This window comes from Oncorhynchus kisutch, linkage group LG4 (genome assembly GCF_002021735.2).
Source record: "Oncorhynchus kisutch isolate 150728-3 linkage group LG4, Okis_V2, whole genome shotgun sequence".
Classification (NCBI taxonomy): domain Eukaryota; kingdom Metazoa; phylum Chordata; class Actinopteri; order Salmoniformes; family Salmonidae; genus Oncorhynchus; species Oncorhynchus kisutch.
Genome location: NC_034177.2, coordinates 81,500,352 through 81,526,447, shown reverse-complemented (window position 1 = coordinate 81,526,447; position 26,096 = coordinate 81,500,352). Strand labels below are relative to the sequence as shown.

Genomic DNA, 26,096 nt, shown 5'->3' with positions numbered 1-26,096 from the left:
TAGTCTATAGAGACTACCCCTGACCTAGTCGATAGACTACCCCTGACCTAGTCTATAGAGACTCCGCCTGACCTAGTCTATAGAGACTCCGCCTGACCTAGTCTATAGAGACTACCCCTGACCTAGTCTATAGAGACTCCGCCTGACCTAGTCTATAGAGACTACCCCTGACCTAGTCTATAGAGACTCCGCCTGACCTAGTCTATAGAGACTACCCCTGACCTAGTCTATAGAGACTCCGCCTGACCTAGTCTATAGAGACTACCCCTGACCTAGTCTATAGAGACTACCCCTGACCGAGTCAAAAGAGACTACCCCTGACCTAGTCGATAGACTACCCCTGACCTAGTCTATAGAGACTCCGCCTGACCTGGTCTATAGAGACCACCCCTGACCTAGTCAAAAGAGACTACCCCTGACCTAGTCGATAGACTACCCCTGACCTAGTCTATAGAGACTACCCCTGACCTAGTCGATAGACTACCCCTGACCTAGTCGATAGACTACCCCTGACCTAGTCTATAGAGACTCCGCCTGACCTAGTCTATAGAGACTACCCCTGACCTAGTCAAAAGAGACTACCCCTGACCTAGTCAAAAGAGACTCCGCCTGACCTAGTCTATAGAGACTCCGCCTGACCTAGTCTATAGAGACTCCGCCTGACCTAGTCTATAGAGACTCCGCCTGACCTAGTCTATAGAGACTCCGCCTGACCTAGTCAATAGACTACCCCTGACCTAGTCTATAGAGACTCCGCCTGACCTAGTCTATAGAGACTCCGCCTGACCTAGTCTATAGAGACTCCGCCTGACCTAGTCTATAGAGACTACCCCTGACCTAGTCTATAGAGACTACCCCTGACCTAGTCGATAGACTACCCCTGACCTAGTCTATAGAGACTCCGCCTGACCTAGTCTATAGAGACTCCGCCTGACCTAGTCTATAGAGACTACCCCTGACCTAGTCTATAGAGACTCCGCCTGACCTAGTCTATAGAGACTACCCCTGACCTAGTCTATAGAGACTCCGCCTGACCTAGTCTATAGAGACCACCCCTGACCTAGTCAAAAGAGACTACCCCTGACCTAGTCGATAGACTACCCCTGACCTAGTCTATAGAGACTACCCCTGACCTAGTCGATAGACTACCCCTGACCTAGTCGATAGACTACCCCTGACCTAGTCTATAGAGACTCCGCCTGACCTAGTCTATAGAGACTACCCCTGACCTAGTCAAAAGAGACTACCCCTGACCTAGTCAAAAGAGACTACCCCTGACCTAGTCGATAGACTACCCCTGACCTAGTCTATAGAGACCACCCCTGACCTAGTCTATAGAGACTCCCTCTGACCTAGTCTATAGAGACTCCCTCTGACCTAGTCTAAAGAGATTACCCCTGACCTAGTCTATAGAGACTACCCCTCACTTAGTCTGTAGAGACTACCCCTGACCTAGTCTAAAGACTAACTCTGACCTAGTCTACAGACTAACCCTGACCAAGTCTATAGAGACTACCCCTGACCTAGTCTATAGAGACTACCCCTGACCTAGTCTACAGACTAACCCTGACCAAGTGTATAGAGACTACCCCTAACCTAGTCTACAGACACTAACCCTGACCTAGTCTACAGACTAACCCTGACCAAGTCTATAGAGACTACCCCTGACCTAGTCTACAGACTAACCCTGACCAAGTGTATAGAGACTACCCCTGACCTAGTCTACAGACACTAACCCTGACCTAGTCTACAGACTAACCATTCTAACCCTGCCCTAGTCTAAAGACATTAACCCTGACCTAGTCTACAGAGACTAACCCTGATCTAGTCTACAGAGACATTAACCCTGACCTAGTCTACAGAGACTAACCCTGATCTAGTCTACAGAGACTAACCCTGAGCTAGTCTACAGAGACTAACCCTGACCTCCTAACAAACAGCAGCACATATTCACACTCCCTCTTGTGACATCACAGGGGAATAAGGTAATAAGACATCACTAAAGATGGTGGATAAATCAAGATAGTTCACTCAGGCCTTTTACTACTGGGGGAAAAATGTAATTTCCTTTCTGCTTAACGAGGTGGCTCTCCCTTAGACATCCATGTCTGGGTCTGGTCTGCTTAGTTCATTGACTTCAATTGATCCACTGCAAATGAGATATGACTATTCCAGAGTAAATAAAATAGTTCACAATGCTGTGAATGCTGTGATGAAATTTAGGCGGGTCATTATAGGCTAGTGTTGTAATTGGCTAAAGCACATAATGATGCAACTCTGCCTATCCAATTGTACTGTTTTGTGAAAGAACCCAAACTTGTCACACCTTCCACAAGCTTCCAATAATAGATAGGCTAAATAAAATATAGAATATTCGTTACTGTCAAATATTTCTGTGGCTAGATGGCACAGCAAATTCTGCCCCATCTGGTCGTAGGCCTATTGAAGAACATGGTCGTATATTCATTAGTGCACCTGGTAAAAAAATGTTTTGCAACGAAAACGAAAACAAGGATTTCTTATTGGACAAATTCAGGTAGGTCCCTCCCCTTTTCGGCCCGTTTGCTTCAGTTTGTTTCCAAGTGAATACGCAGCTATCCCAGCATGGCTGTCATTATTATTTTGTCATAGACACACCCATTGATACGTTATTAGTCAGTGGTGTAAAGTACTTAAGTAAAAATACTTAAAAGTACTACTTAAGTCGCTTTTTTGGGTATCTGTACTTCACTTTACTATTTATATTTTAGACAAATTTTTACTATTACTTCACTACATTCCTGAAGAAAATATTGTAATTTTTACTCCATAAACATTTTGAATGCTTAGCAAAACATGACAATTGTGAAATTCACGCACTTTTCAGGAGAACACGTGGTCATCGCTTCTGCCTTATGGTCTGGCGGGCTCACTAAACATAAATGCAGCTTTTGTAAATAATGTCTAAGTTTTGGAGTGTGCCTCTGGCTATCCGTACATTTTAAAAACAAGAAAATGGTGCCGTTTGCTTTGCTTAATTAATGTAAGGAATTTGAAATTATTTATACTTTTACTTCTATTTTTGATACTTAAGTATATTTTAGCAATTTCGTGTACTTTTGATACTTAAGTATATTTAAAACGAAATAATTTTAGACTTTTACTCAAGTAGTATTTTACTGGGTGACTTTAACATTTACTTGAGTAACTTTCTAATAAGGTATCTGTCCTTTTATTCAACTATGACAATTGGGTACATTTTCCACCACTGGTATTAGTAGGCCGGGTAAAGTCTAAAAGTACACCCTGTGAACAAAAATCAACAGCAATTATTGAAGACAAATTAACAGTTGCCAGTTGAATAGAAAAAAACGCAAGCCTAAGAGTGTATCATTGTGCTAGCATAGATAACCATAAACTATACTCAATCGATTGCACCATATTCCCTATGACTAGGTGAATTCTGTCATCATTTGTCACTTTTTCCCTAACATGTCACTGTCATACGTTGGTCCACTCAATAGTGCTCGAGTGTTAGCACTGTGCTGACTGTGGTATGTCAATTACTGTATGGTGTGTGCCCATGGGTGTTTCTCAATGGAAAATATGAGTCCCACCCACCTTCCTTATATACATACAGGGGCTGTAGCTTGAAAAAGAGCGCAGCTGCAGCCAGGACAAGGCGTCTCGCGAACCAAAAGTAAGTGGCAAACGAAATGCACTTTTCGGTTAAATCAAATGTGACCTAACCTTGTAGATCAAACATTTCCAATAGCGATCGTGCGCGACTAAGTTTCTTGTAGATGTGTTATTGACACGTCGCTTTCCTCAGAAATATTTAATTTACTAGCGAGCCTTCTTCCTCGAAGGATATGATACGCAATAACAAAATGTCTCACAGAGAACATGATAAAAGTAGGCTAAGCTTCTAGGCCTATCGTTATAGACCTATTTGAAACGATGTTTGCGTAATTTGCCTGACAACGCGAAAGGCGGTCTTCCAGAGCTTCGGTAAATTTGCTTGTCTTCTTCTGATTAGTAGGCCTAGTGCAGAAAACCTTTACAACGCAAAATTACAACGAGGAAATACAGAATTTAACGTTTAGCTGGCGCCTGAAAGTCGAACAAAAAGGTACTGATATATTTAAATGTTTTACCTTGGTTCGATGTTGACTGATGTACAATATTTTGCTTCTGTCTATTTTGACAGTTACTGTGCTGTCATTTGGTGTAGAGGCAGTCAGTGTAAGGCTATTCCGAAAACGTTAGTATAAGCGGCGGCCTATAGCTATTCTCTCATTAATTCAATGTCGAAAATGACATTTAGCATAAGGATGTTTAACTGCCTACAATTATTTATTTCTTCAAATATTGTGTAATAGGCCAATCATGTGGATGGAAGTAAGACTTATTTTTCTTTGGGGTCTACTAAATACAGCAAAATAGTTGTTTGAACTTTTGGATAGGTCTGCCTTAACACATTTGAGTCACTCGGTAGTTATTTTCAAACTATCTATTTTTGTATGAGTTCAAGGCCTCAACAGCCAACACCCATCATGTGTATTGTATTGAACACTCCCATCCCCCCAGCAAACATGGTTGGTGTACACAAGGAACCCAAATGGCTACTTACATTTATACACAGTCCTTTATAAATGTGTACCGTTCCTCACATTTATCAATAGAACGGGTGTCACGTGTCATTGTAATCTATCAAAGCGATTGTGTCAGTTGGTAGCCTAGTTCTTAAGTTAGCCTCTATTTGCCACTGATTTGAGGTTTGGTTATTATACAGTAATAGCCTTTATCGGCTTTAGTGAGTAGGGCGAGCAGGGGTCCTAATCAAATGCTATTTTTGTGTAGATGAGATTTCGTCAGTCACAATTTCACTCCAGTATTACACATGCTTAACGTTAGTTAAAATCTGTAAGCCTCAGGACAAAGATAGAAGGGGAAATACATTGTGTTGAAATTAATATTTTGTACATGGGTTAGATGAGAATCATTCATACGTCTTACTCTTTTCGACAGCGTGGTTGATTCCTGTTTGGACTTTGGCTTTCCGGTCAAAACAGTACGATTTATTATTTCGACATTTTGTGACGTTCGAGCACACATATTTTTTTTAGGCTTGTCTACTGCCGCGTTCACGAGGTAGTCGGAACTAGGAAACTCGAACATTTCCGACTTGTTAACTGGTTGAAGTTAATCACGGGTCGCGTTCAACCAGTTAGCTATAGTTATACAAATCTTTGCCATTGACCCGTCGTCCGCGATTGGGCAACAGTGGGGATTCTTCAAGTGTTTGTCATTCAACGACAGGCGACTAGTTTTCATGCAGTTTTCCACTTGAGAAGATATCTAAGATATTGCATAACTAAGACCTCGTCTTCACGTCTACTGGCTACAGCGTCTCAAGAGGGACAAACAGTAATATTGCCGCTTTTTTCTCGTTTTTCAAGCTAAGTTATTTTAAGGTAATATGCGAAAGTCTACTCGAGTTCTGCAAGGAGTAAACCGAATCTATGGAGGGACGCCTTTAGGCTGTAGTCGTATACGCATGCACAGTACATTAAATAGGGGGTAAGTCTTTACATCGTAAATATTATACTGTATCATCCAACTTTTTGCTGAGGTGTAGTCGGTGATAAAAAATGGTCTGAAACATAATTCATATTTCTCACATGTTCCCTATTCAATCTGAGAGAGAATCATATCTGTTCTACACTATACATATCTATCTGAACATGTTCTAGCCTAACCTTACAACCTTCTGAACAGGCCACTGATGTAGAACTGTGTTCCTATTCAAATACAGCAGCAGTCTGTCATTCTTTCCCCTGTCCTTAAAATGCAAATTATGAGAAGGGATTGTGTACATGGAGCCATGGATGGAACAAGTTGGCATATGAAATGGGAGTATGGGTTTTTCACACAAGGCAGCATAATCATTGTCAAATAACAAACAGTTGTACTGCCAACACCATAAGTAACAAAAGCAAAGGTTGGGTCATTTGAAATGTAGTATTTCAGTGTACAGTAAGGCTTTAAATAGGTATTCTCCCATTTTAATAAATTATTTCTGAATTACTATTCGAGATACACACTGTATGTATGTCTTCTTCCAGATGGCATTTCTTTGTGCTAGATTTCAGGAAAATACTCAATTTCATGAACATAGTAGTTCCATTTCACACAGTATTACCCAACCCATAAATTGTCCATGTTAACAATTAAGCCATCAGCTTAGGGAACCCAGATTCCTCGAACCTTGGGTCATCCTGAGGAATTCAGCCTTATTTCTCCTCCACAGCTTAACTTCATTGAGGGTGGAGGGGCCCACTGTGTATATGGGCGTGTTTCTAGCTCTGTAGTTGCTATGGACACCACAACACCAACCTATGTGTTCACGCCACAATTTGAGTCATAAAACTTTGTTTTACAACAAACAGATGAGTGGCACTGTCTGTGTGTCCAACTGCCATATTGTGTGTCTGTAAGGCAGGAGGTGTTCCTGTCATGACCTGACCAGGAACAGAAATACTCCTGGCTTTATAAAATGCATTTACACATTTAAACAGGCCTTATATTTTGATATTTATCTTTATTTCAGACCATAAACCATGAGCTATCCAGGATACCCTCCTCAAGCCGGTGGCTACCCACCCCAAGCCGGAGGCTACCCACCCCAAGCCGGAGGCTACCCACCCCAAGCCGGAGGCTACCCACCCCAAGCCGGAGGCTACCCACCCCAGGCTGGAGGATACCCACCTCAGGCAGGCGGCTATCCCCCTCAAGCAGGGGGTTACCCCTCTCAGGCTGGAGGTTACCCCCCTCAGGCTGGTGGCTATCCTCCACAGCCTGGAGCTGGAGGGTACCCAGCCATGCCCCCAGCAGGTAAGGCCTCAGCTCAACAGATCATGATTGTCCTAAAATATGCAGACACGTCCAGTATTTCTTACAGGTACAAGGTATATGAAATGTAATGTAATCTAAGGGAGACACAGACAGACAGAAACATAAAGACATGGTCAAGAAAAGAGAATAGGGTACTGCTGGACAGACTCAGAGACTGAGTCCTTCTGTCATCCTGTATCTCAGGGCCAGAGATCATCATGAGGTTTAGATGTAATGTTGTGGTACATGCGTTGTGTTTTCTAAACAACCTCTGCTGTGCTGAGAGACAACACTCACAGACCAACTAGTGTCTGACACAGTCCTCCCATTCTGTGTGCCCTGAGAATCATTCCATATCTGCTGACTAGAAGCCGAGGTTAGTCACATACATTGGCAAGTGTGAACAGTTCATTGCTAGTCCTGGTGTCTCATTCCAAAGTCAATGTATTTACCTCTCTGGCCTAGCACAATCACCAGACATTTATTGAAACCTTCCTATGAAATCTTAGCACTTTCTATGTTGTTTCTATGTTGTTTTTGGTAACATAATTGATTGATTGTTTAAAAGCATATACAGCCACAACATCATAGCAAACATCACATACTACATACGTACTATTATAATAATAATCCTATATCAGTTTGTCAGTGATATGCCATAAACTGTTTAGTGACATTTTCACCCATCTATGTCACCTGTTGCAGGTAGTTGGGGAGGTGGTGCTGGTTTCCCCACCATAGGTGTTGATAATCTGTCCAACCCTGGATTCAACGCAGGCAATCTTCCAGGCATGGTAAGTTTGGCATGAAAATACATCCATCCCCCCAAATCACACAGAGAATATTCTCAACATGCCTGTACTTCATCCCCCTTCAGATCATTGCGTTAAATATTTCAGTTAGCATGAATTGCATGGCCAATATTGGAAATCACAACCCAATTATTGACTGGTAAGACTTTTATAAAAAATAATCTATGTTGCAGCTTTCTTGTTAACCTTTCTTCAAAATCTCTCTTGCATGATGAAAATAATATGGCTCGTAATTTGCTAAGATACTGCTTCAAAAATGTTATAATTTTCTGCAACCTCCTCTTTCACTGTTGTAATCCTTCATAATGACATGTTTTGTATAATTTCTTTATGTTGCATTGTCTTTGATTTCCTTTGTAATCAAAACACAACAGCAGATGCTGTATTACCAATAATACATGATTGATCATCTGCAAAACAGCTTTTCGTGCATAATAGTTTAAACCAATCAGCGTACTGTCTGTGCAAATTTTTATTGGATGCCCATTTCTCTTCCAATCACAGGCCAACCAGATCTCATCATCCATGGGGGGCTTTAACCCCAACCCTGCCATGTTCACCCCTGGTGGGTACCCCCAACATTCCCCCCAGCCCCCTAACCAACAGCCCCATGGCCTGTACCCACAGCCAGGTGGGCAGATGCCCCAGACTCAAGGCCCAGGCATGGGCTACCCAGGCCAGCCCATGCCTGGCTACCCACAGGCACCCTCACCCAACCCCTCCATGCCAGGTTACGGAGGAGGACCAGCGCCTAACCAGCCCATGCCAGGGTACCCTCGTGCCCCGTCGCCCAACCCGTCCATGCCAGGATACGGAGGTGGAGCCATGCCGGTCGCTCCTGCCATCAACGTAAGAGACACTGGGAAGATTTTATCCAATTGTGACAATAGTACTTCATTTAGGACAGGTATACATCCTGTTAAGTGTCCATACTTCATCCATCGGTTTCAATTTGGATATCTGAGTGTTCTGCAATAATATTGGTATGTTTCTATAGTTTTCTGTTTCTTCTTGAGATGTCAATGATTAGAGATTTGACAGGAGTTTTACTGGCAGCTAACACTGAAAGGGTAAAGCAATCTGGAAAATGCCCTCTTCTTCTCTGTTCCTCCAGAGAGGATTCAGGGGGAGCATCAAGGATTATCCAGGAGCAGACCCCCTGAGAGATGTGGAGGTTCTGAGGAAAGCCATGAAGGGCTTTGGTGAGTTGGTTACATAGGCCCAGTCAAGAAACAGCTCCTTATACACTATAGGGGTCTAGTGAGTGAGTTAGACCCTCTCCAGAAACAACCCCTATACCCTTCTATAGGGGTCTAGCGAGTGAGAGACTGTGTCCGAATACCCATACTAGTGTACCACATGCTTAAAGTGCACAATATGTACTCCTGACTGGCTTGAGGTGGAGCAGGGCTGAATACGGGTGCATTTTCCAAATTCAACGGACATAAATTCAATAATTAAAGGTTCAAGATGCAGAAATCTCTCCGCCATTTCCTGGTTGCTAAAATTTAAATAATTTCCCCTAATTTCAGTTTGTTACAAAACAAGCACTGTGTAGAGAATCATTGTACCATCTAAACCGCTGTGAAATATATTTTCCATAACCAAAAATATTGTATTTTCAACTGTTTGAAGCTGGTGTACAAAACCGAAAGGAGAAGACGCAAAAACTAAACTTAAGAATCCTCCTTAGACTTTCTTTCAATGCGAAAGACAGATCTATCACTCACATTTCTATGTTAATTTGGTTGGGTCACCCAAAAAGTTACATGTTGCAGCTTTAAATAGGTAGCCTAGCCTACAAAACTAAAACAATTAATATGCTCAAATCAAAAGGCGTGATTAACATCAATAACGCAGCCACATCCCGAATCCCGGTGCCGACACATTCACAAATCAAAAGGCGTGATTAACATCAATAACGCAGCCACATCCCGAATCCCGGTGCCGACACATTCACAAATCAAAAGGCGTGATTAACATCAATAACGCAGCCACATCCCGAATCCCGGTGCCGACACATTCACAAATCAAAAGATGGTTTTGTATTTAGTTTAAAAGCTCTGACAAAAACCAAGAGGACAAAAAAAAAACACTTCCCAATGAGAAAACAGAAATAAAAATAATTCTGTTTTCAAAGATGTAGCCTACCATGCAATACTTGTGATCATTTTAAGAAGAACAAAAACTACATAGCCTACATTTGAACAAAACCTCAGAAGCTTCGGTCACGGCATTCATTGGAAGAGGAATCGCCAGACCAAAATGCAGCGGGGTACGTGTTCATCTTTAATATACTGAACACTAAGCTACAAAACATAGGACTAGCCAAAACAGTTCTGCAAGGTGCACCCAACACTAAACAGAAAATAACCACCCACAACTAACAGTGGGAAAACATAGACAGCTGTCCCTGATTGAGAACCATACCCGGCCAAAACATAGAAATACAAAACCTAGACATACAAACATAGAATGCCCACCCACATCACACCCTGACCAAACAAAAAATAGAAACATACTGTACAAAGAAATTTACGGTCAGGGCGTGACAGCTTCGCTATTCGGCATCTTCCCAATTAACATTTTAATGCAATAGTCTAAATCAGCGTCACTCAGTGTTTCTTGGTAGTCTAAAACAAATCTACTTTGAAACAAAAGTTTATACCTCACACACGTGATTATGGGCCCGGAAGACACATTTCAGTTGAATGCATTCAATTGTACAACTGACTAGTTATCCCTTTCCATGTCATACATAGAGTTGAGATGTATTACATTTTGAGTTTGCATTCCAATATTACACTATAAACTGTACATCACAGAAGGGCGATTTGGTCATTCCACTGCAGGAACGGGTTTTAAGTAGCCTAGTTTAGTTCTTTGGCCACTTGTAGAGAACTAGGGCCTATCACACGCAGCCAACCTCTTCCAATGCATTGTGGAATAGTGTGCATTGCATTTTACTTGATGAAGCTCAGAAATTAGTATACCATCCTGGCATTTAGGGATCCTGAGTGGCGCAGCGGTCTAAGGCACTGCATCGCAGTGCAAGAGCCGTCACTGCAGACCCGGCTTAGATCCCGGGCTGTATCACAACCGGCCGTGATCGGGAGTCCCATAGTGCGGGGCACAATTGTCCCAGCATTGTTTGGGTTAGGGGAGGGTTTGGCCGGGGGGCTTTACTTGGCTCATCAGGGTAGGCCGTCATTGTAAATAAGAATTTGTTCTTAACTGACTTGCCTAGTTAAATAAAGGTTAAGTAAAATAAATAAATTTAAACCATACTCGATTTTCAAAAATGAACTTACTATTAAAAATTATATTTTCTCATAGTGAAAATGTGCAATGCGTGATTGCGTAGTTTTGCATTATTGGTTGATTTCGGGAGCACATCCCCATATCTGATTATCAACTGTTGTCAAAGCAGAAATTACTATGACATCTGGGCATTTAAAGTATACTAACATTTTTGAAATACATACTATAAAACATATATTTATTTGCATACTCAAACAGCCTACTATTTAGGATGCAAGTACACAGCCAGTTAAACCCCATTCAGAAACAACACCTAGCCCCTTATATAGGGGTCTAGTGAGTGAGTTGGATCCAGTCTAATATTGGAACCAGAAACAAAAATTGCATGCGTAATGGCCAGCTGTTAGAATAGGCCCTGTCCTGAAACAACCCCTTGCCAGTCCCTTATACAAAACACACTGTAGATTTGAACAGTTTGCATAGGTATAATCAACACTAGCAGTTATGTTGTCTTCTATTAATGATCATTGATCTTTGAATGACTTAATTATGTATAAGTACCTGGTAATGTTGTGTGCTCAGCTACACTACTTAAAAATGATGTTCTAAATCCACCAAGGGAAATGGATGGGCTGTTTGAATATGTGTTCTGACAGTGGACTTGCCCTACAGGTACTGATGAACAGGCCATCATAGACCTGCTAGGAAGTCGCTCCAACAGACAGCGTGTCCCCATGCTCATGGCCTTCAAAACCTCCTACGGAAAGGTAGCTAATACAGTCATATTGACATTATACTATATTACACTATGTAAGTACAATATACATGTTCGTATAGCTTATTTCTTATTATAGAAAGACAATACAGTGATTATGACCATACATTTTTTTCTTATGCATTCTTTTTTGGAAGGTATTTGAAAGGAATAGGCATGACTCTCACTCCCATTTTAAAACGTGATACCTTATTTATCTAATTAAGTTTTTAGGGAACAATGAAATAATTGTTACAGTGTCATAGAATGGTCTGAATATGTTGCCTTGAAGTGAGAGTCAGAGTATATTCTTTAGTGTGTGCCAGTGATATCTAAACAGCAGCTGTTGGCTCTGCCAGTAAACGACTCGCTGAGGGATCTGATACACTCAGACTTTATTAGCTACAGCCATACCCAGAATACAGATGGCACAGCAGTTGAACACAGATGGCACAGCAGTTGAACACAGATGGCACAGCAGTTGAACACAGATGGCACAGCAGTTGAACACACATGGCACAGCAGTTGAACACACATGGCACAGCAGTTGAACACACATGGCACAGCAGTTGAACACAGATGGCACAGCAGTTGAACACACATGACATCAGTACTTGAAGTGGACTGAAATAAGTACCTCTACTCATTTGGCCTCTCTAACCCTGTTCTTGGAGAGCCACCCTCCTGGAGATTGTAACTCCAACCCTGTTCCTAGAGAGCCAGCCTCCTGGTGGTTTTCACTCCAACCCTGTTCCTAGAGAGCCAGCCTCCTGGTGGTTTTCACTCCAACACTGTTCCTAGAGAGCCAGCCTCCTGGTGGTTTTCACTCCAACACTGTTCCTAGAGAGCCAGCCTCCTGGTGGTTTTCACTCAAACACTGTTCCTAGAAAGCCAGCCTCCTGGTGGTTTTCACTCAAACACTGTTCCTAGAGAGCCAGCCTCCTGGTGCTTTTCACTCCCAACACTGTTCCTAGAGAGCCAGCCTCCTGGAGGATTTCACTGCCACCCCATTGGTAACTAACCTGATTCAGCTTATCAAGCAGCTAATTATTATAATCAGTTGTGCTATATTAGAGTTGGACGGTACCTCTCCAGGAACAGGGTTGGAGGTTAAACCTACAGAACGGTAGCTCTCCAGGAACAGGGTTGGAGGTTAAACCTACAGAACTGTAGCTCTCTAGGAACAGGGCTGGAGTTAAACCTACAGAACTATAGCTCTCCAGGAACAGGGTTGGAGTTAAACCTACAGAACTGTAGCTCTCTAGGAACAGGGTTGGAGTAAAAACCTACAGAATGGTAGCTCTCTAGGAACAGGGTTGGAGTAAAAACCTACAGAGCTGTAGCTCTCCAGGAACAGGGTTGGAGGTTAAACCTACAGAATGGTAGCTCTGTAGGAACAGGGTTGGAGGTTAAACCTACAGAATGGTAGTTCTCTAGGAACAGGGTTGGAGTAAAAACCTACAGAGCTGTAGCTCTCCAGGGACAGGGTTGGAGGTTAAACCTACAAAATGGTAGTTCTCCAGGAACAGGGTTGGAGGTTAAACCTACAGAACTATAGCTCTCCAGGAACAGAGTTGGAGGTTAAACCTACAGAACGGTAGCTCTCCAGGAACAGAGTTGGAGGTTAAACCTACAGAACGGTAGCTCTCCAGGAACAGGGTTGGAGGTTAAACCTACAGAACTATAGCTCTCCAGGAACAGAGTTGGAGGTTAAACCTACAGAACGGTAGCTCTCCAGGTACAGGGTTGGAGGTTAAACCTACAGAACTATAGCTCTCCAGGAACAGAGTTGGAGGTTAAACCTACAGAACGGTAGCTCTCCAGGAACAGGGTTGGAGGTTAAACCTACAGAACTATAGCTCTCCAGGAACAGAGTTGGAGGTTAAACCTACAGAACGGTAGCTCTCCAGGAACAGGGTTGGAGGTTAAACCTACAGAACTATAGCTCTCCAGGAACAGAGTTGGAGGTTAAACCTACAGAACGGTAGCTCTCCAGGAACAGGGTTGGAGAGCCCTGCACTATACTATATAGACTTACTACCAATATTGTAAAAGAGGTGCCAGTCCTCAAGCAGTACAGAAAATGACGGTGTCTGTATTCAAGTCAAAAAATTCAAGGGGCTTGTTCGTTGTATTGCTGAGCACCGGCCCAACTCAAAGACTGCTTGGATAGCATTGAATTATACCAAGCTTGTATCCCCTTACCTTCCCAGGATCTGGTTAAGGATCTTAAGTCCGAGCTGTCAGGGAACTTTGAGAAGCTGGTGCTGGCCATGTTGAAGACTCCATCCCAGCTTGATGCATACGAACTGAAGGAAGCCATTAAGGTTTGTGAAAGGGTTTTTATAATCACTGACATATTCCCTCTTCTTAACATGTGTGTGTGTGTGTGTGTGTGTGTGTGTGTGTGTGTGTGTGTGTGTGTGTGTGTGTGTGTGTGTGTGTGTGTGTGTGTGTGTGTGTGTGTGTGTGTGTGTGTGTGTGTGTGTGTGTGTGTGTGTGTGTGTGTGTGCATGAAAACGAGTAATAATTTGTTTTGTTTTATTTTTGTGTTATTAACCAGCTAAACTAACTTAAAGAACAGAGAAAGACAAATCATACTTGGTATATAATAATATCCCTGTTATAATCTCCCAGCCATTCTCTGCTGTATGTTCTGACAGGGCGCAGGGACAGACGAGGCCTGTCTGATAGAGATCCTGTCCTCTCGCTCCAATGCAGAGATCAAAGAGCTCAACCAGGTCTACAAGACAGGTGAGTTACATACAAACACTGTTCAGGGAGACAATGTTAACCAGGAAGTTGTATATTTCCTTTCAGAAACACACCACGCCTCTGTTGTATTGGATTGTGGAAGTGGACTGTGTGTGTTATTTCAGAGTATAAGAAGTCTCTGGAAGATGCCATCAGTGGGGACACCTCAGGACATTTCCGTAGACTCCTCATCTCTCTGGCCCAGGTACACCCTATGGCCCATCGATATAGAATAGTGTATACATTCTAAATACATATACATCTAGGAACAGTACATATAGATGGATGATTCATTATGTATTGTGTTTGTGCTCTCAGGGTAATCGAGATGAAAGAGAGACAGTGGACATCTCTGTAGCTAAACAAGATGCTCAGGTACCGTGTATTGCCAATTCTTATCTATTACGAACCTTGTGACGGCTAATCTACATACTGTAGTATGCTCTCTGTCCAGGCTCTGTATGCTGCTGGGGAGAACAAGGTGGGAACAGATGAGTCCAAGTTCAACGCCATCCTGTGTTCTAGGAGCAAACCCCACCTCAGAGCAGGTAACTACAGGGGAGAGGAATGGTACTGTGACGACAGAAGTTAAATATCTATGAAATATAAATTAAATGTATATGAAATATCAATTTAATGTATATGACATATCAATTTAATGTATATGACATATCAATTTAATGTATATGACATATCAATTTAATGTATATGACATATCAATTTAAGGTATATGCCATATCAATTTAAGGTATATGACATATCAATTTAATGTATATGACATATCAATTTAAGGTATATGAAATGTCAGTCCTCTGGTGCTCTCCGCTCACCTTGACTCGTAGCTAGAACCTTTGCCGCTACCTTATCCGTGTGTGTGTGTGTGTGTGTAGTGTTCCATGAGTATCAGCAGATGTGTGGCAGAGACCTAGAGAAGAGCATTGACAGAGAAATGTCTGGAGACCTGGAGAGTGGAATGGTGGCTGTGGGTAAGGGGAAACCTTTTGGTTAATACATACACTGCCATGCCAATACAGGTCTATCTGGTGTCACACCTACACGTTTCTACACAGGCACATTAACACTACATAGCACCCATAACAAAGCACACCACCCACCCACACAACTATGTCTTACTATACTTGTGAGGACATTTTTGGAGCAACAATTGATTCCCATTCAAAGTCATATTTTGGCCTCCCGAGTTGCGCAGCGGTCTAAGGCATTGCATCACAGTGATAGAGGCGTCACTACAGACCCGGGTTCGATCCCAGGCTGCATCACAACCCGGCCATGATCGGGAGTCCCATAGAGTGCCGCACAATTGGCCCAGCGTCGTCCGGGTTAGGGGAGGGTTTGGCCGGAGGGGGCGTTACTTGGCTCATCGCACTCTAGCGACTCCTTGTGGTGCGCCGGACACCTGCAGGCTGACCTCGGTCATCAGGTGAACGGTGTTTCCTCCAACACATTGGTGCAGCTGGCTTCCGGGTTAAGCGGGCGGGTGTTAAGAAGTGCGGTTTGGCGGGTCATGTTTCGGAGGACGCATGACTCGACCTTCGCCTCCCGAGCCCGTTGGGGAGTTCCAGCGATGAGACAAGATCGAGAAAAGGGGAGTAAAATATAAATAATAATAATAATTTCCTAACCCTTACCTTAACCCCGAAGCCTAAAATTGCCTTTTTACAAGTGAGGACTGGCAAAATGTCCTCACTTCTCAGAATTGTTGTTGGTTTACTATTCTTGTGACTTCTGGCACTCACAGGTATAGTAAAACGTGTACACACACACACACACACACACCTACAGTACCAGTCAAAAGTTTGAGTTTTTCATTTTTAAACAAAACTATTTTCTACACTGTAGAATAATAGTGAAGACATCAAAACTATGAAATAACACATATGGAATCATGTAGTAACCAAAAACGTTTTAAACAAATCAAAATATTTTTTATATTTGAGATTCTTCAAAGTAGCCACCCTTTGCCTTGATGACAGCTTTGCACACTCTTGGCATTCTCACAACCAGCTTCACCTGGAATGCTTTTCCAACATTCTTGAAGGAGTTCCCACATATGCTGACCACTTGTTGGCTGATTTTCCTTCACTATGTGGTCAAACTCATCCCAAGCCATCTCAATTGGGTTGAGGCCAAATTTATTGAATGTGTTAACACCAATGAGCTTGAAAAGTATTGGGACAGTGATAAATGTTTTGTTGTTTTGGCTCTTTACTCCAGCACTTTGGATTTGAAATGATACAATGACTATGAAGTTCCTGTCCGCTTTAATTTGGGGGCATTTTCATCCATATCGGGTGAACTGTTTAGAAATTACAGCACTTTGTTTACGTAGTCCCCCAATTTTAGGGAAGCAAAAGTAGAGGGACAAATTCACTTATATGTGTATTAAAGTAGTGAAAAATGTAGTATTTAGTCCCATATTCCTAGCACGCAAGGATTACATGGAGTTTGGGACTCTACAAACTTGTTAAATGCATTTGCTGTTTGTTTTGGTTGCGTTTCAGATTATTTTGTGCCCAATAGAAATTAATGGTAAATCATTTATTGTGTCATTTTGGAGTCACTTTTATTGTAAATAACAATTGAATATGTTTCTCAACACTTCTACATGAATGTGGATGCTACCATGATTACAGATAATCCTTAATGAATCGTGAATAAGTGAGTGAGAAAGTTAAGAGGCAAAAATATCATACCACCCAAAAATGCTAACCTCCCCTGTTATTGTAATAGTGAGAGGTTAGCATGTCTTATGGGTATGATATTTGTGAATCTGTAACTTTCTCACTCATACAGGCAAGTAATTTTTTGGGGCCTCCAAAAATTGTTTTTGGTCAAAGACTGTAAAATCACCAGAAATTCAGCAAAAAATGTGTTTAATTTAGGAAATCTGTTCCCAAGTCTTCCCACGAAAAAAAAGACGTGATTGGGTCAAATCAAATATTCAAATCAAATCCGATTTTATTAGTCGTTATTAGTTGAATACAACAGTTAAATGCTTACTTACAAGTCCCTAACCAACAATGCAGTTTAAAAAAATACAAATAAGAATAAGAAATAAAACAAACAAGTAATTAAAGATCAGCAGTGTAATTACAATAGTGAGACTATATACAGGGTGTACCGGTACAGAGTCAATGTGTGGGGGAACCAGTTAGTCGAGGTAATATGTACATGAGTTATTAAAGTGACAATGCATAGATAATAACAGAGAGTAGCAGCGGTGTAAAAGAGGGGGAGGGGGGGCAATGCAAATAGTCTGGGTAGCCATTTGATTAGATGTTCAGGAGTCTTATGGCTTGGGGGTAGAAGCTGTTTAGAAGCCTCTTTGATCTAGACTTGGCGCTCCTGTACCGCTTGCCGTGTGGTAGCAGTGAAAACAGTCTATGACTTGGGTGGCTGGAGTCTTTGACAATTGTTAGGGCCTTCCTCTGACACCGCCTGGTATAGAGGTCCTGGATGGCAGGAAGCTTGGCCCCAGTGATGTGCTGGGCCGTTTGCACTACCCTCTGTAGTGCCTTGCGGTCAGAGGCTGACCAGTTGCCATACCAGGCAGTGATGAAACCAGTCAGGATGCTCTCGATGGTGCAGCTGTAGAACCTTTGTCTTGATCACGTTGAGGGCGAAGGTTGTCCTGGCACCACACGGCCAGGTCTCTGACCTCCTCCCTATAGGCTGTCTTGTCGTTGTCGGTGATCAGGCCTACCACTGTTGTGTCATCGGCAAACTTAATGATGGTGTTGGAGTCATGCCAGGCCGTGCAGGAGGGGACTGAGCACACACCCCTTAGGGGCCACAGTGTTGAGGATCAGCGTGGTGGATGTGTTGTTATCTACCCTTACCACCTGGGGCGACCTGTTAGGAAGTCCATGATCCATTTGCAGAGGGAGGTGTTTAGTCCCAGGGTCCTTAGCTTAGTGACAAGCTTTGACGGCACTATGGTGTTGAATGCTGAGTTGTAGTCAATGAATAGCATTCTCACATAGGTGTTCCTTTTGTCCAGGTGGGAAAGGGCAGTGTGGAGTACAATAGAGATGGCATCAAATGTGGATCTGTTAGGGCGGTATGCAAATTGGAGTGGGTCTTGGGTTTCTGGGATGATGGTGTTGATGTGAGCCATGACCAGCCTTTCAAAGCACTTCATGGCGACTGACGTGTGTATTACGGGTTGGTCGTCATTTAGGCAGGTTACCTTAGTATTCTTGGGCACAGGGACTATGGTGGTCTGCTTAAAACATGTTGGTATTACAGACTCGGACAAGGAGAGGTTGAAAATGTCAGTGAAGACACTTGCCAGTTGGTCATCGTAAGCTCACATCCTGGTAATCCGTCTGGCCCTGCGTCCTTGTGAATGTTGACCTGTTTAAAGGTCTTACTCACATCGGCTGTGGAGAGTGTGATCACACAGTCGTCCGGAACAGCTGGTGCTCTCGTGCATGTTTCAGAGTTATTTGCCTCAAAGTGAGCATAGAAGTAGTTTAGCTCGTCTGGTAGGCTTGTGTCACTGGGCAGCTCTCGGCTGTGCTTCCCTTTGTAGTCTGTAATGGTTTGCAAGCCCTGCCACATCAGACGAGCATCGGAGCCGGTGTAGTACGATTCGATCTTAGTCCTGTATTGACGCTTTGCCTGTTTGATGGTTTGTCGGAGGGCATAGCGGGATTTCTTATAAGCTTCCGGGTTAGAGTCCCGCTCCTTGAAAAAGGCATCTCTAGCCTTTAGCTCAGTGCGGATGTTGTCTGTAATCCATGGCTTCTGGTTGGGGAATGTACGTACGGTCACTGTGGGGACGACGTCATCGATGCACTTATTGATGAAGCCAATGACTGATCTGGTGTACTCCTCAATGCCATTAATATATTCAATCTGTGCTAGCAAAACTGTAGCTTAGCCTCTGAATCATCTGACCACTTTTTTAATTGACCGAGTCACTGGTCTTTCCTGATTTAATTTTTGCTTGTTAGCAGGAATCAGGAGGATAGAATTATGGTCAGATTTGCCAAATGGAGAGCGAGGGAGAGCTCTTTGTACACATCTCTGTGTGTGGAGTAAAGGTGGTCTAGAATTTTGCACATTTAACATTTTGGTCAATTTGGTCAAACGGATTTAAGTTTCCCTGCATTAAAGTCAATGGCCACTAGAAGCGCTCTGAATGAGTGTTTTCCTGTTTGCTTATGGCAAAATACAGCTCATTGAGTGCGGCCTTAGTGCCAGCATCAGTCTGTGGTGGTATGTTGACAGCTACGAAAAATACAGATGATGACTCTCTAGGTAGATAGTGTGGTCTACAGCTTATCAAGAGATACTCTACCTCAGGCGAGGAAAACCTCGAGATTTCCTTAGATACCAGCTGTTGTTTACAAAAATACATAGTCCGCCGCCCCTTGTCTTACCAGACGCCGCTGTTCTATCCTGCTGATACAGCGTATAACCAGCCAGCTGTCTGTTGATAATGTTGTCATTCAGCCACGACTCCGTGAAGCATAAGATATTACAGTTTAATGTCCCGTTGGTAGTTGTCACGATCGTCGTACGAAGCGGACCAAAGCGAAGCGTGGTGTGAATGCATCATTTTAATGGATGATGAAAACACGAAGTAAACTGAACAAAACAATAAATGAACAACGACCGTGAAGCTATATACGAAATGTGCTGACACAAGCAACTAACATAGACAATCACCCACAACCCACAATGACAAAACAGGCTACCTAAATATGGTTCCCAATCAGAGACAACGACTAACACCTGCCTCTGATTGAGAACCATATCAGGCCAAGCACAGAAACAGACAAACTAGACATCCAACATAGAATGCCCACTCAGATCACACCCTGACCAAACAAAACATAGAAACATACAAAGCAAACTATGGTCAGGGCGTGACAGTACCCCCCCCCCCCCCCCCCCCAAGTTGCGGACTCCGGCCCCAAAACCTGAACCTATAGGGGAGGGTCTGGGTGGGCATCTGTCTGCGGTGGCGGCTCTGGCGCTGGACGTGGACCCCACTCCACCATAGTCTTAGTCCACCTTAGTAGCGTCCTTTGAGCAGCGACCCTCGCCGCCGACCTAGGACTGGCAACCCTGCTAAAGGGCCCCACTGGACTGAGGGGCAGCTCCAGACTGAGGGGCAGCTCCGGACTGAGGGGCAGCTCTGGACTGAAGGGTAGCTCTGGACTGGCTGGCGGCTCTGGCAGCTCCTGGCTGGCTGGCGGCTCTGGCAGGTCCTGGCTGACTGACGGCTCTGGCAGCTCCTGGCTGACTGACGGCTCTGGCAGCTCCTGGCTGACTGACGGCTCTGGCAGCTCCTGGCTGACTGACGGCTCAGGACAGACTGGCGGCTCTAGCAGCTCAGGACAGACGGGCAGCTCTGGGCAGATGGGAGACTCTGGCAGCGCTGGACAGACGGGAGACTCTGGCAGCGCTGGACAGACGGGAGACTCTGGCAGCGCTGGACAGACGGGAGACTGGCAGCGCTGGACAGACGGGAGACTCTAGCAGCGCTGGACAGACAGGAGACTCTAGCAGCGCTGGAGAGGAGGAAGGCTCTGGCAGCACTGGAGAGGAGGAAGCACCTGTAGGCAGAAGACGGAGAGACAACCTGGTGCGGGGGGCTGCCACCGGAGGGCTGGTGCGTGGAGGTGGCACTGGATAGACCGGACCGTGCAGGCGCACTGGAGCTCTTAAGCACCGAGCCTGCCCAACCTTACCTGGTTGCATGCTCCCGGTAGCCAGGCCAGTGCGGCGAGGGAGGTGGAATAGCCCGCACTGGGCTGTGCTGGCGAACCAGGGACACCATGCGTAAGGCTGGTGCCATATATGCAGGCCCAAGGAGACGCACTGGAGACCAGATGCGTAGAGCCGGCTTCATTGCACCTGGCTCGATGCCCACTCTAGCCTGGCCGATACGAGGAGCTGGAATGTACCGCACCGGGCTATGCACCCGCACCGGGACACCGTGCGCTCCACAGCATCTCGCTCCCCGGTAAGCACGGGGAGTTGGCGCAGGTCTCCTACCTGGCTTCGCCACACTCCCCGTGTGCCCCCGCCAATACATTTTTGGGGCTGCCTCTCGGCTTCCTACCGCGCCGCCGTGCTGACTCCATTCGCCGGTATCCCTCCTCACACTGCTCCAGAGAATTCCAGGCGAACCCCGGCACTCTCCCTTGGTCCACCGACCACCTGTCTATCTCCTCCCAAGTAGTGATACAGTCCAGATCTCGGTCCCATGTCCAAAAATCCTGACATCGCTGCTGCTGCTGCCCGTTACCACGCCGCTTGGTCCTTTTGTGGAGGGTGATTCTGTCACGATCGTCATAAGAAGCGGACCAAAGCGCAGCGTGGTGTGAATGCATCATTTTAATGGATGATGAAAACACAAAGTAAACTGAACAAAACAATAAATGAACAACGACCGTGAAGCTATATACAAAATGTGCTGACACAAGCAACTAACATAGACAATCACCCACAACCCACAATGACAAAACAGGCTACCTAAATATGGTTCCCAATCAGAGACAACGACTAACACCTGCCTCTGATTGAGAACCATATCAGGCCAAACACAGAAACAGACAAACTAGACATCTAACATAGAATGCCCACTTAGATCACACCCTGACCAAACAAAGCCTAAAAACATACAAAGCAAACTATGGTCAGGGCGTGACAGTTCCTTTTGGGTCGTCAATGGGTCGTTTCCAATGATTGCATGTTAGCTAGTAGAACGGAAGGTAATGGGGGATTATTCGATTGCCTATGGATTCTCTGAGGGCAGGCCGACCTCCGTCCTCTTTTTCTCTGTCTTCTCTTCACGCAAATGACGGGGATTTGGGCCTGTTCCCAGGAAAGCAGTATGTCCTCCTGCCTTAAGACACTGCATCTAAATGCAAGAGGCGTCACTGCAGTACCTGGTTCGAATCCAGGCTGCATCACATCCGGCCGTGATTGGGAGTCTCATAGGGCGGCATACAATTGGTCCAGCGTCGTCCGGGTTTGGCCGGTGTAGGCCGTCATTGTAAATAAGAATTTGTTCTTAACTAACGTGCCGAGTTAAATAAAGGTTAAAAAATACAAAATAAACATAAAAAAATATTCATGCATACTTTTAAATTATATTATGTAAGTTAAACATAAAAATATTTTAAAACAGTTTTATTAAAGTATATATTTTTTACAGATGACTAACATTACTGCCCCCACTACAAGAATGAAATACTTAAATAAATACATGCAATTTTGTCCTTGAAACATTTAATTGAAATACTGTAGAATTCCATTCATTCCTATGGAGGACTGCTCCTACTGGGGAGTGGCAATATGGCTGACAAGTGGCTTCAAAGCCTCTCAATGGTCAATACATAGCATCAGCAATCTAGGGTTGATATACATCATTGGTTAACACCCATAACTTACTCATTGTTATTGTTGAAAGATGTTATAGAAGATGCTTTAACAATATGTGTTGCCACACTGTTGCTGCCTGAATTAGTAATTGTTGTTGTGTTTTTCCCCACTTGGCTATCATTGCTCAGGTTAATGGTACAGTAACATGATTTTAGATTCATTTGACTGGATGACATTGTTATCTGACTGTGTATGAAGAGAATATCTCAACCTTACACCCTTGTGATGATGTGGTGTGACGTGTTGTGTGCTTCTTCCATTGCGCATGTTCATACAGAAGTCATGTTGATGTGATGTTTGAAAATGTATTTCACCGCTCAAACTACAGTCATATTTTCTCTGTTTTCTTCAACTCTCAAGTTCAGGTTTCAGATAGTACTTTATATACAACATTTTCAGTTGATTCCCTTCCTATCATTTTTAAATGTTTGGTTGGTTTGAGAGTTTCCCTCCCCTCGGATCTGTTTGTGCTCTTGCCAGTTCCATTGCTTTCATCGTCAACCCAAATGTTAGCCATGGCAATGACTGACAAGGAGTTGGCATGCTAGCACTAACAGACTGGTAATCGGGCTGTTATCAGTCCCTCCCTCCATGTAGTTGGGGCTGGTCTAAGGTTTAGTAGGTGATCAGTACATGCTGGGCATTCTAACCCTCTGCTCTCTCCGTGTTCCAGTCAAGTGTATTAAGAACACACCTGCCTACTTTGCAGAGAGACTCTACAAGTCCATGAAGGTAAGACACTCCCCCTTGCGGTCTGTCTGTCTGGGCTGATTACAACATACTGTGCATACACACAGTACAACAGAAATGTTCACGACTGATAAGTGCACATTGTTTAAATTCATTACATTTCTACTTTCCCAGTTACAATGAAATTACATTGTTATTACTGTAATTGCTTTTGATAATTGTACTCTTCAAATAAGTTCTTAGGTCCAGCCTGACCTGTGTGTTCGTGTTCTCAGGGGGCCGGGACCAAAGACAAAACCCTGATTCGGATCATGGTGACGCGTTCTGAGGTGGACATGCTGGATATCCGTCAGGAATACGTCAAGAACTACGGCAAGTCGCTCTACACAGACATCTCTGTAAGTATCTGTCCTCCTCACCACACACACACACACACACACACACACACACACCACACACACACACACACACACACACACACACACACACACACACACACACACACACACACACACACACAAACCTCCAACAATGCTACTGTTATAGAGCAGGTTAGGTATTCTAACATGATGTTCTAGTTTGTTGATGTGTTTGTGTTGTTGTTTGTGTTGTCTATGACAGGGAGACACCTCAGGGGACTATAAGAAACTGCTGTTAAAGCTGTGTGGCGGGAGCGACTAGAGGGACCATGTCAGCTCTCTACGGGATCTCCTCCACACTATATCCATTTACTGACTGGCCTATAATATAATCATTATCATAATATATGCCATTCTGCCAATCTGTCTGACTATCTTCCTCTGCACCACAATCAGCAGTTCTGCATGCCATGCCATCCATTGTGTCAATGCAACTGTTGTCACATGTTATGATATGAGAACATCATGTCCTAAAGCCGTTCCTTTTCTATATTTTTATGAGCAACAAAGTATATATTTTTCAATAAGTTTTCCTTTGATTGGTATTATATCTTAGTCTATCTGAAAATGCCCTTAAAGGTACAATGTGCAACATTGATTAGATTTGGAATTTAAATCAATATATATATATTTTTTAAAGATATATTTTATTTTAACCAGCCTGTGCCAATAATATGCATATCTAATTGTACAAGTTAATTCAGTACTAATTGATTTAGCTGAGCAGTGTTGAATATGTTACTCTGATAAGAATAATTAGCAGCTAAAATACCAAAGTGGTCAGTTTATATTTAAGCAGTTAATGCCCGAGTGGGTGTGATATATGGCCAATATACCACGGCTAAGGGATGTTCTTAAGCAGTACCTGGATACAGCCCATGATATATTGGCCATATACCACAAACCCCTGAGGTGCCTTATTGCTATTATAAACTTGTTACCAATGTAATTAGAGCAGTGAAAATAAATGTTTTGTCATACACGTGGTATATGGTCTGATATACCACGTCTGTCAGCCAATCTGCATTCAGGGCTTGAACCGCCCAGTTTATAATTGTGTTTATAAGATGTGTGTACACTATCACTGTTGTTTACTTTCCTTTACACTCACTCATGTGTTTTCTGCTGTTTGCTACAAGCGTAAGTTTCAAGTTTTTAATGGTGCACAAGTACAGTGAAATGTATTTTTCTTTGAGCATGTCTGTCAATATAACTCCAAACGTAAACCTCATTGCATCACAATTCAGTAACGGTGCTCTGATGATGACTACATCGGAAAATAAATGTTGAGAAACACGGCTGCTGTTTCCCCTAGTAATTCCATCCATGCTAATGTTGTGTTGTGTCATACTGTGTTTTAGTCTTGAGGCAAGAAAGAGTACTATTTCCTGTTTCTGCTGCTGTCATGACCCCAGCCCCCTGACATTTTCAACCAATGGCTAGCAAGTAGCTAGCAGGCTTACTTAATTATACACTGAGTATACAAAAAATTACATGACAGACTGACCAGGTGAAAGCTATGATCCCTTATTTATGTCACGTGTTAAATCCACTTCAATCAGTGTAGATGAAGGGGAGGAGACAGGTTAAAGAAGGATTTTTAAGCCTTGAGACTCATGAGACATGGATTGTGTATGTGTGCCATTCAGAGGGTGAATGAGCAGGACAAAAGATTGAAGTGCCTTTGAACGGGGTATGGTAGTAGGCGCCAAGCGCACCGGTTTGTGTCAAGAACTGCAACACTGCAGGTTTTTTTATGCTCAACAGTTTCCTGTGTGTATCAAGAACGGTCCACCACCCAAAGGACATCCAGCCAACTTGACAACTGTGGGAAGCATTGGAGTCAACGTGGGCCAGCATTCCTGTGCTTTCTACATCTTGTAGAGTCCATGCCCTGAAGAATTGAGGCTGTTGTGAGGGCTAAACTGGGGGGGGGGGGGGGTTAAAGTCAGTATTAGAAAGATGTTCTTAATGTTTTGTACATTCATTGTGAAGGCAACAATATCAACACTGACCTGAATAGGAGAACGTCTGCCATTTATTTGTGACTTGGTGACTTGTCAGTGGTTTTGGTTGTTTGCTTTGTTTGAGTCAGGTGGCAGTAGG

General features: G+C 43.6%; 1 protein-coding gene across 3 annotated transcripts; it reads left to right on the top strand.

The window, feature by feature from the left end:
* The first annotated feature begins 3,561 nt into the window (after positions 1-3,561).
* LOC109890062 (annexin A11) lies at positions 3,562-25,313 on the top strand. Of its 3 annotated transcripts, XM_031823771.1 has the most exons (16): positions 3,619-3,679; positions 5,442-5,562; positions 6,593-6,876; positions 7,582-7,670; positions 8,193-8,537; positions 8,803-8,890; positions 11,622-11,716; positions 13,917-14,030; positions 14,367-14,457; positions 14,583-14,662; positions 14,776-14,832; positions 14,912-15,005; positions 15,348-15,443; positions 23,555-23,613; positions 23,847-23,969; positions 24,193-25,291. In XM_031823771.1, the coding sequence occupies exons 3-16, from the start codon at positions 6,603-6,605 to the stop codon at positions 24,250-24,252; spliced, it is 1,665 nt and encodes a 554-aa protein (XP_031679631.1). In that variant the 5' UTR covers positions 3,619-3,679; positions 5,442-5,562; positions 6,593-6,602; the 3' UTR covers positions 24,253-25,291. The 3 variants fall into 3 exon arrangements, with proteins under 3 accessions (XP_031679629.1, XP_031679631.1, XP_031679630.1); XM_031823769.1 differs by lacking the exon at positions 5,442-5,562 and having other exon boundaries at positions 3,562-3,679; positions 24,193-25,313; XM_031823770.1 differs by lacking the exon at positions 5,442-5,562 and having other exon boundaries at positions 3,619-4,111.
* Positions 25,314-26,096: the final 783 nt, after the last annotated feature.

Coding starts and splice junctions, on each gene's coding strand:
- LOC109890062 (XM_031823769.1), top strand. CDS start 6,603: ATGAGCTATCCAGGATACCCTCCTCAAGCCGGTGGCTACCCACCCCAA. Junction 6,877..7,581: donor CCCAGCCATGCCCCCAGCAG/GTAAGGCCTCAG, acceptor CACCTGTTGCAG/GTAGTTGGGGAGGTGGTGCT. Junction 14,663..14,775: donor TCCTCATCTCTCTGGCCCAG/GTACACCCTATG, acceptor TTGTGCTCTCAG/GGTAATCGAGATGAAAGAGA.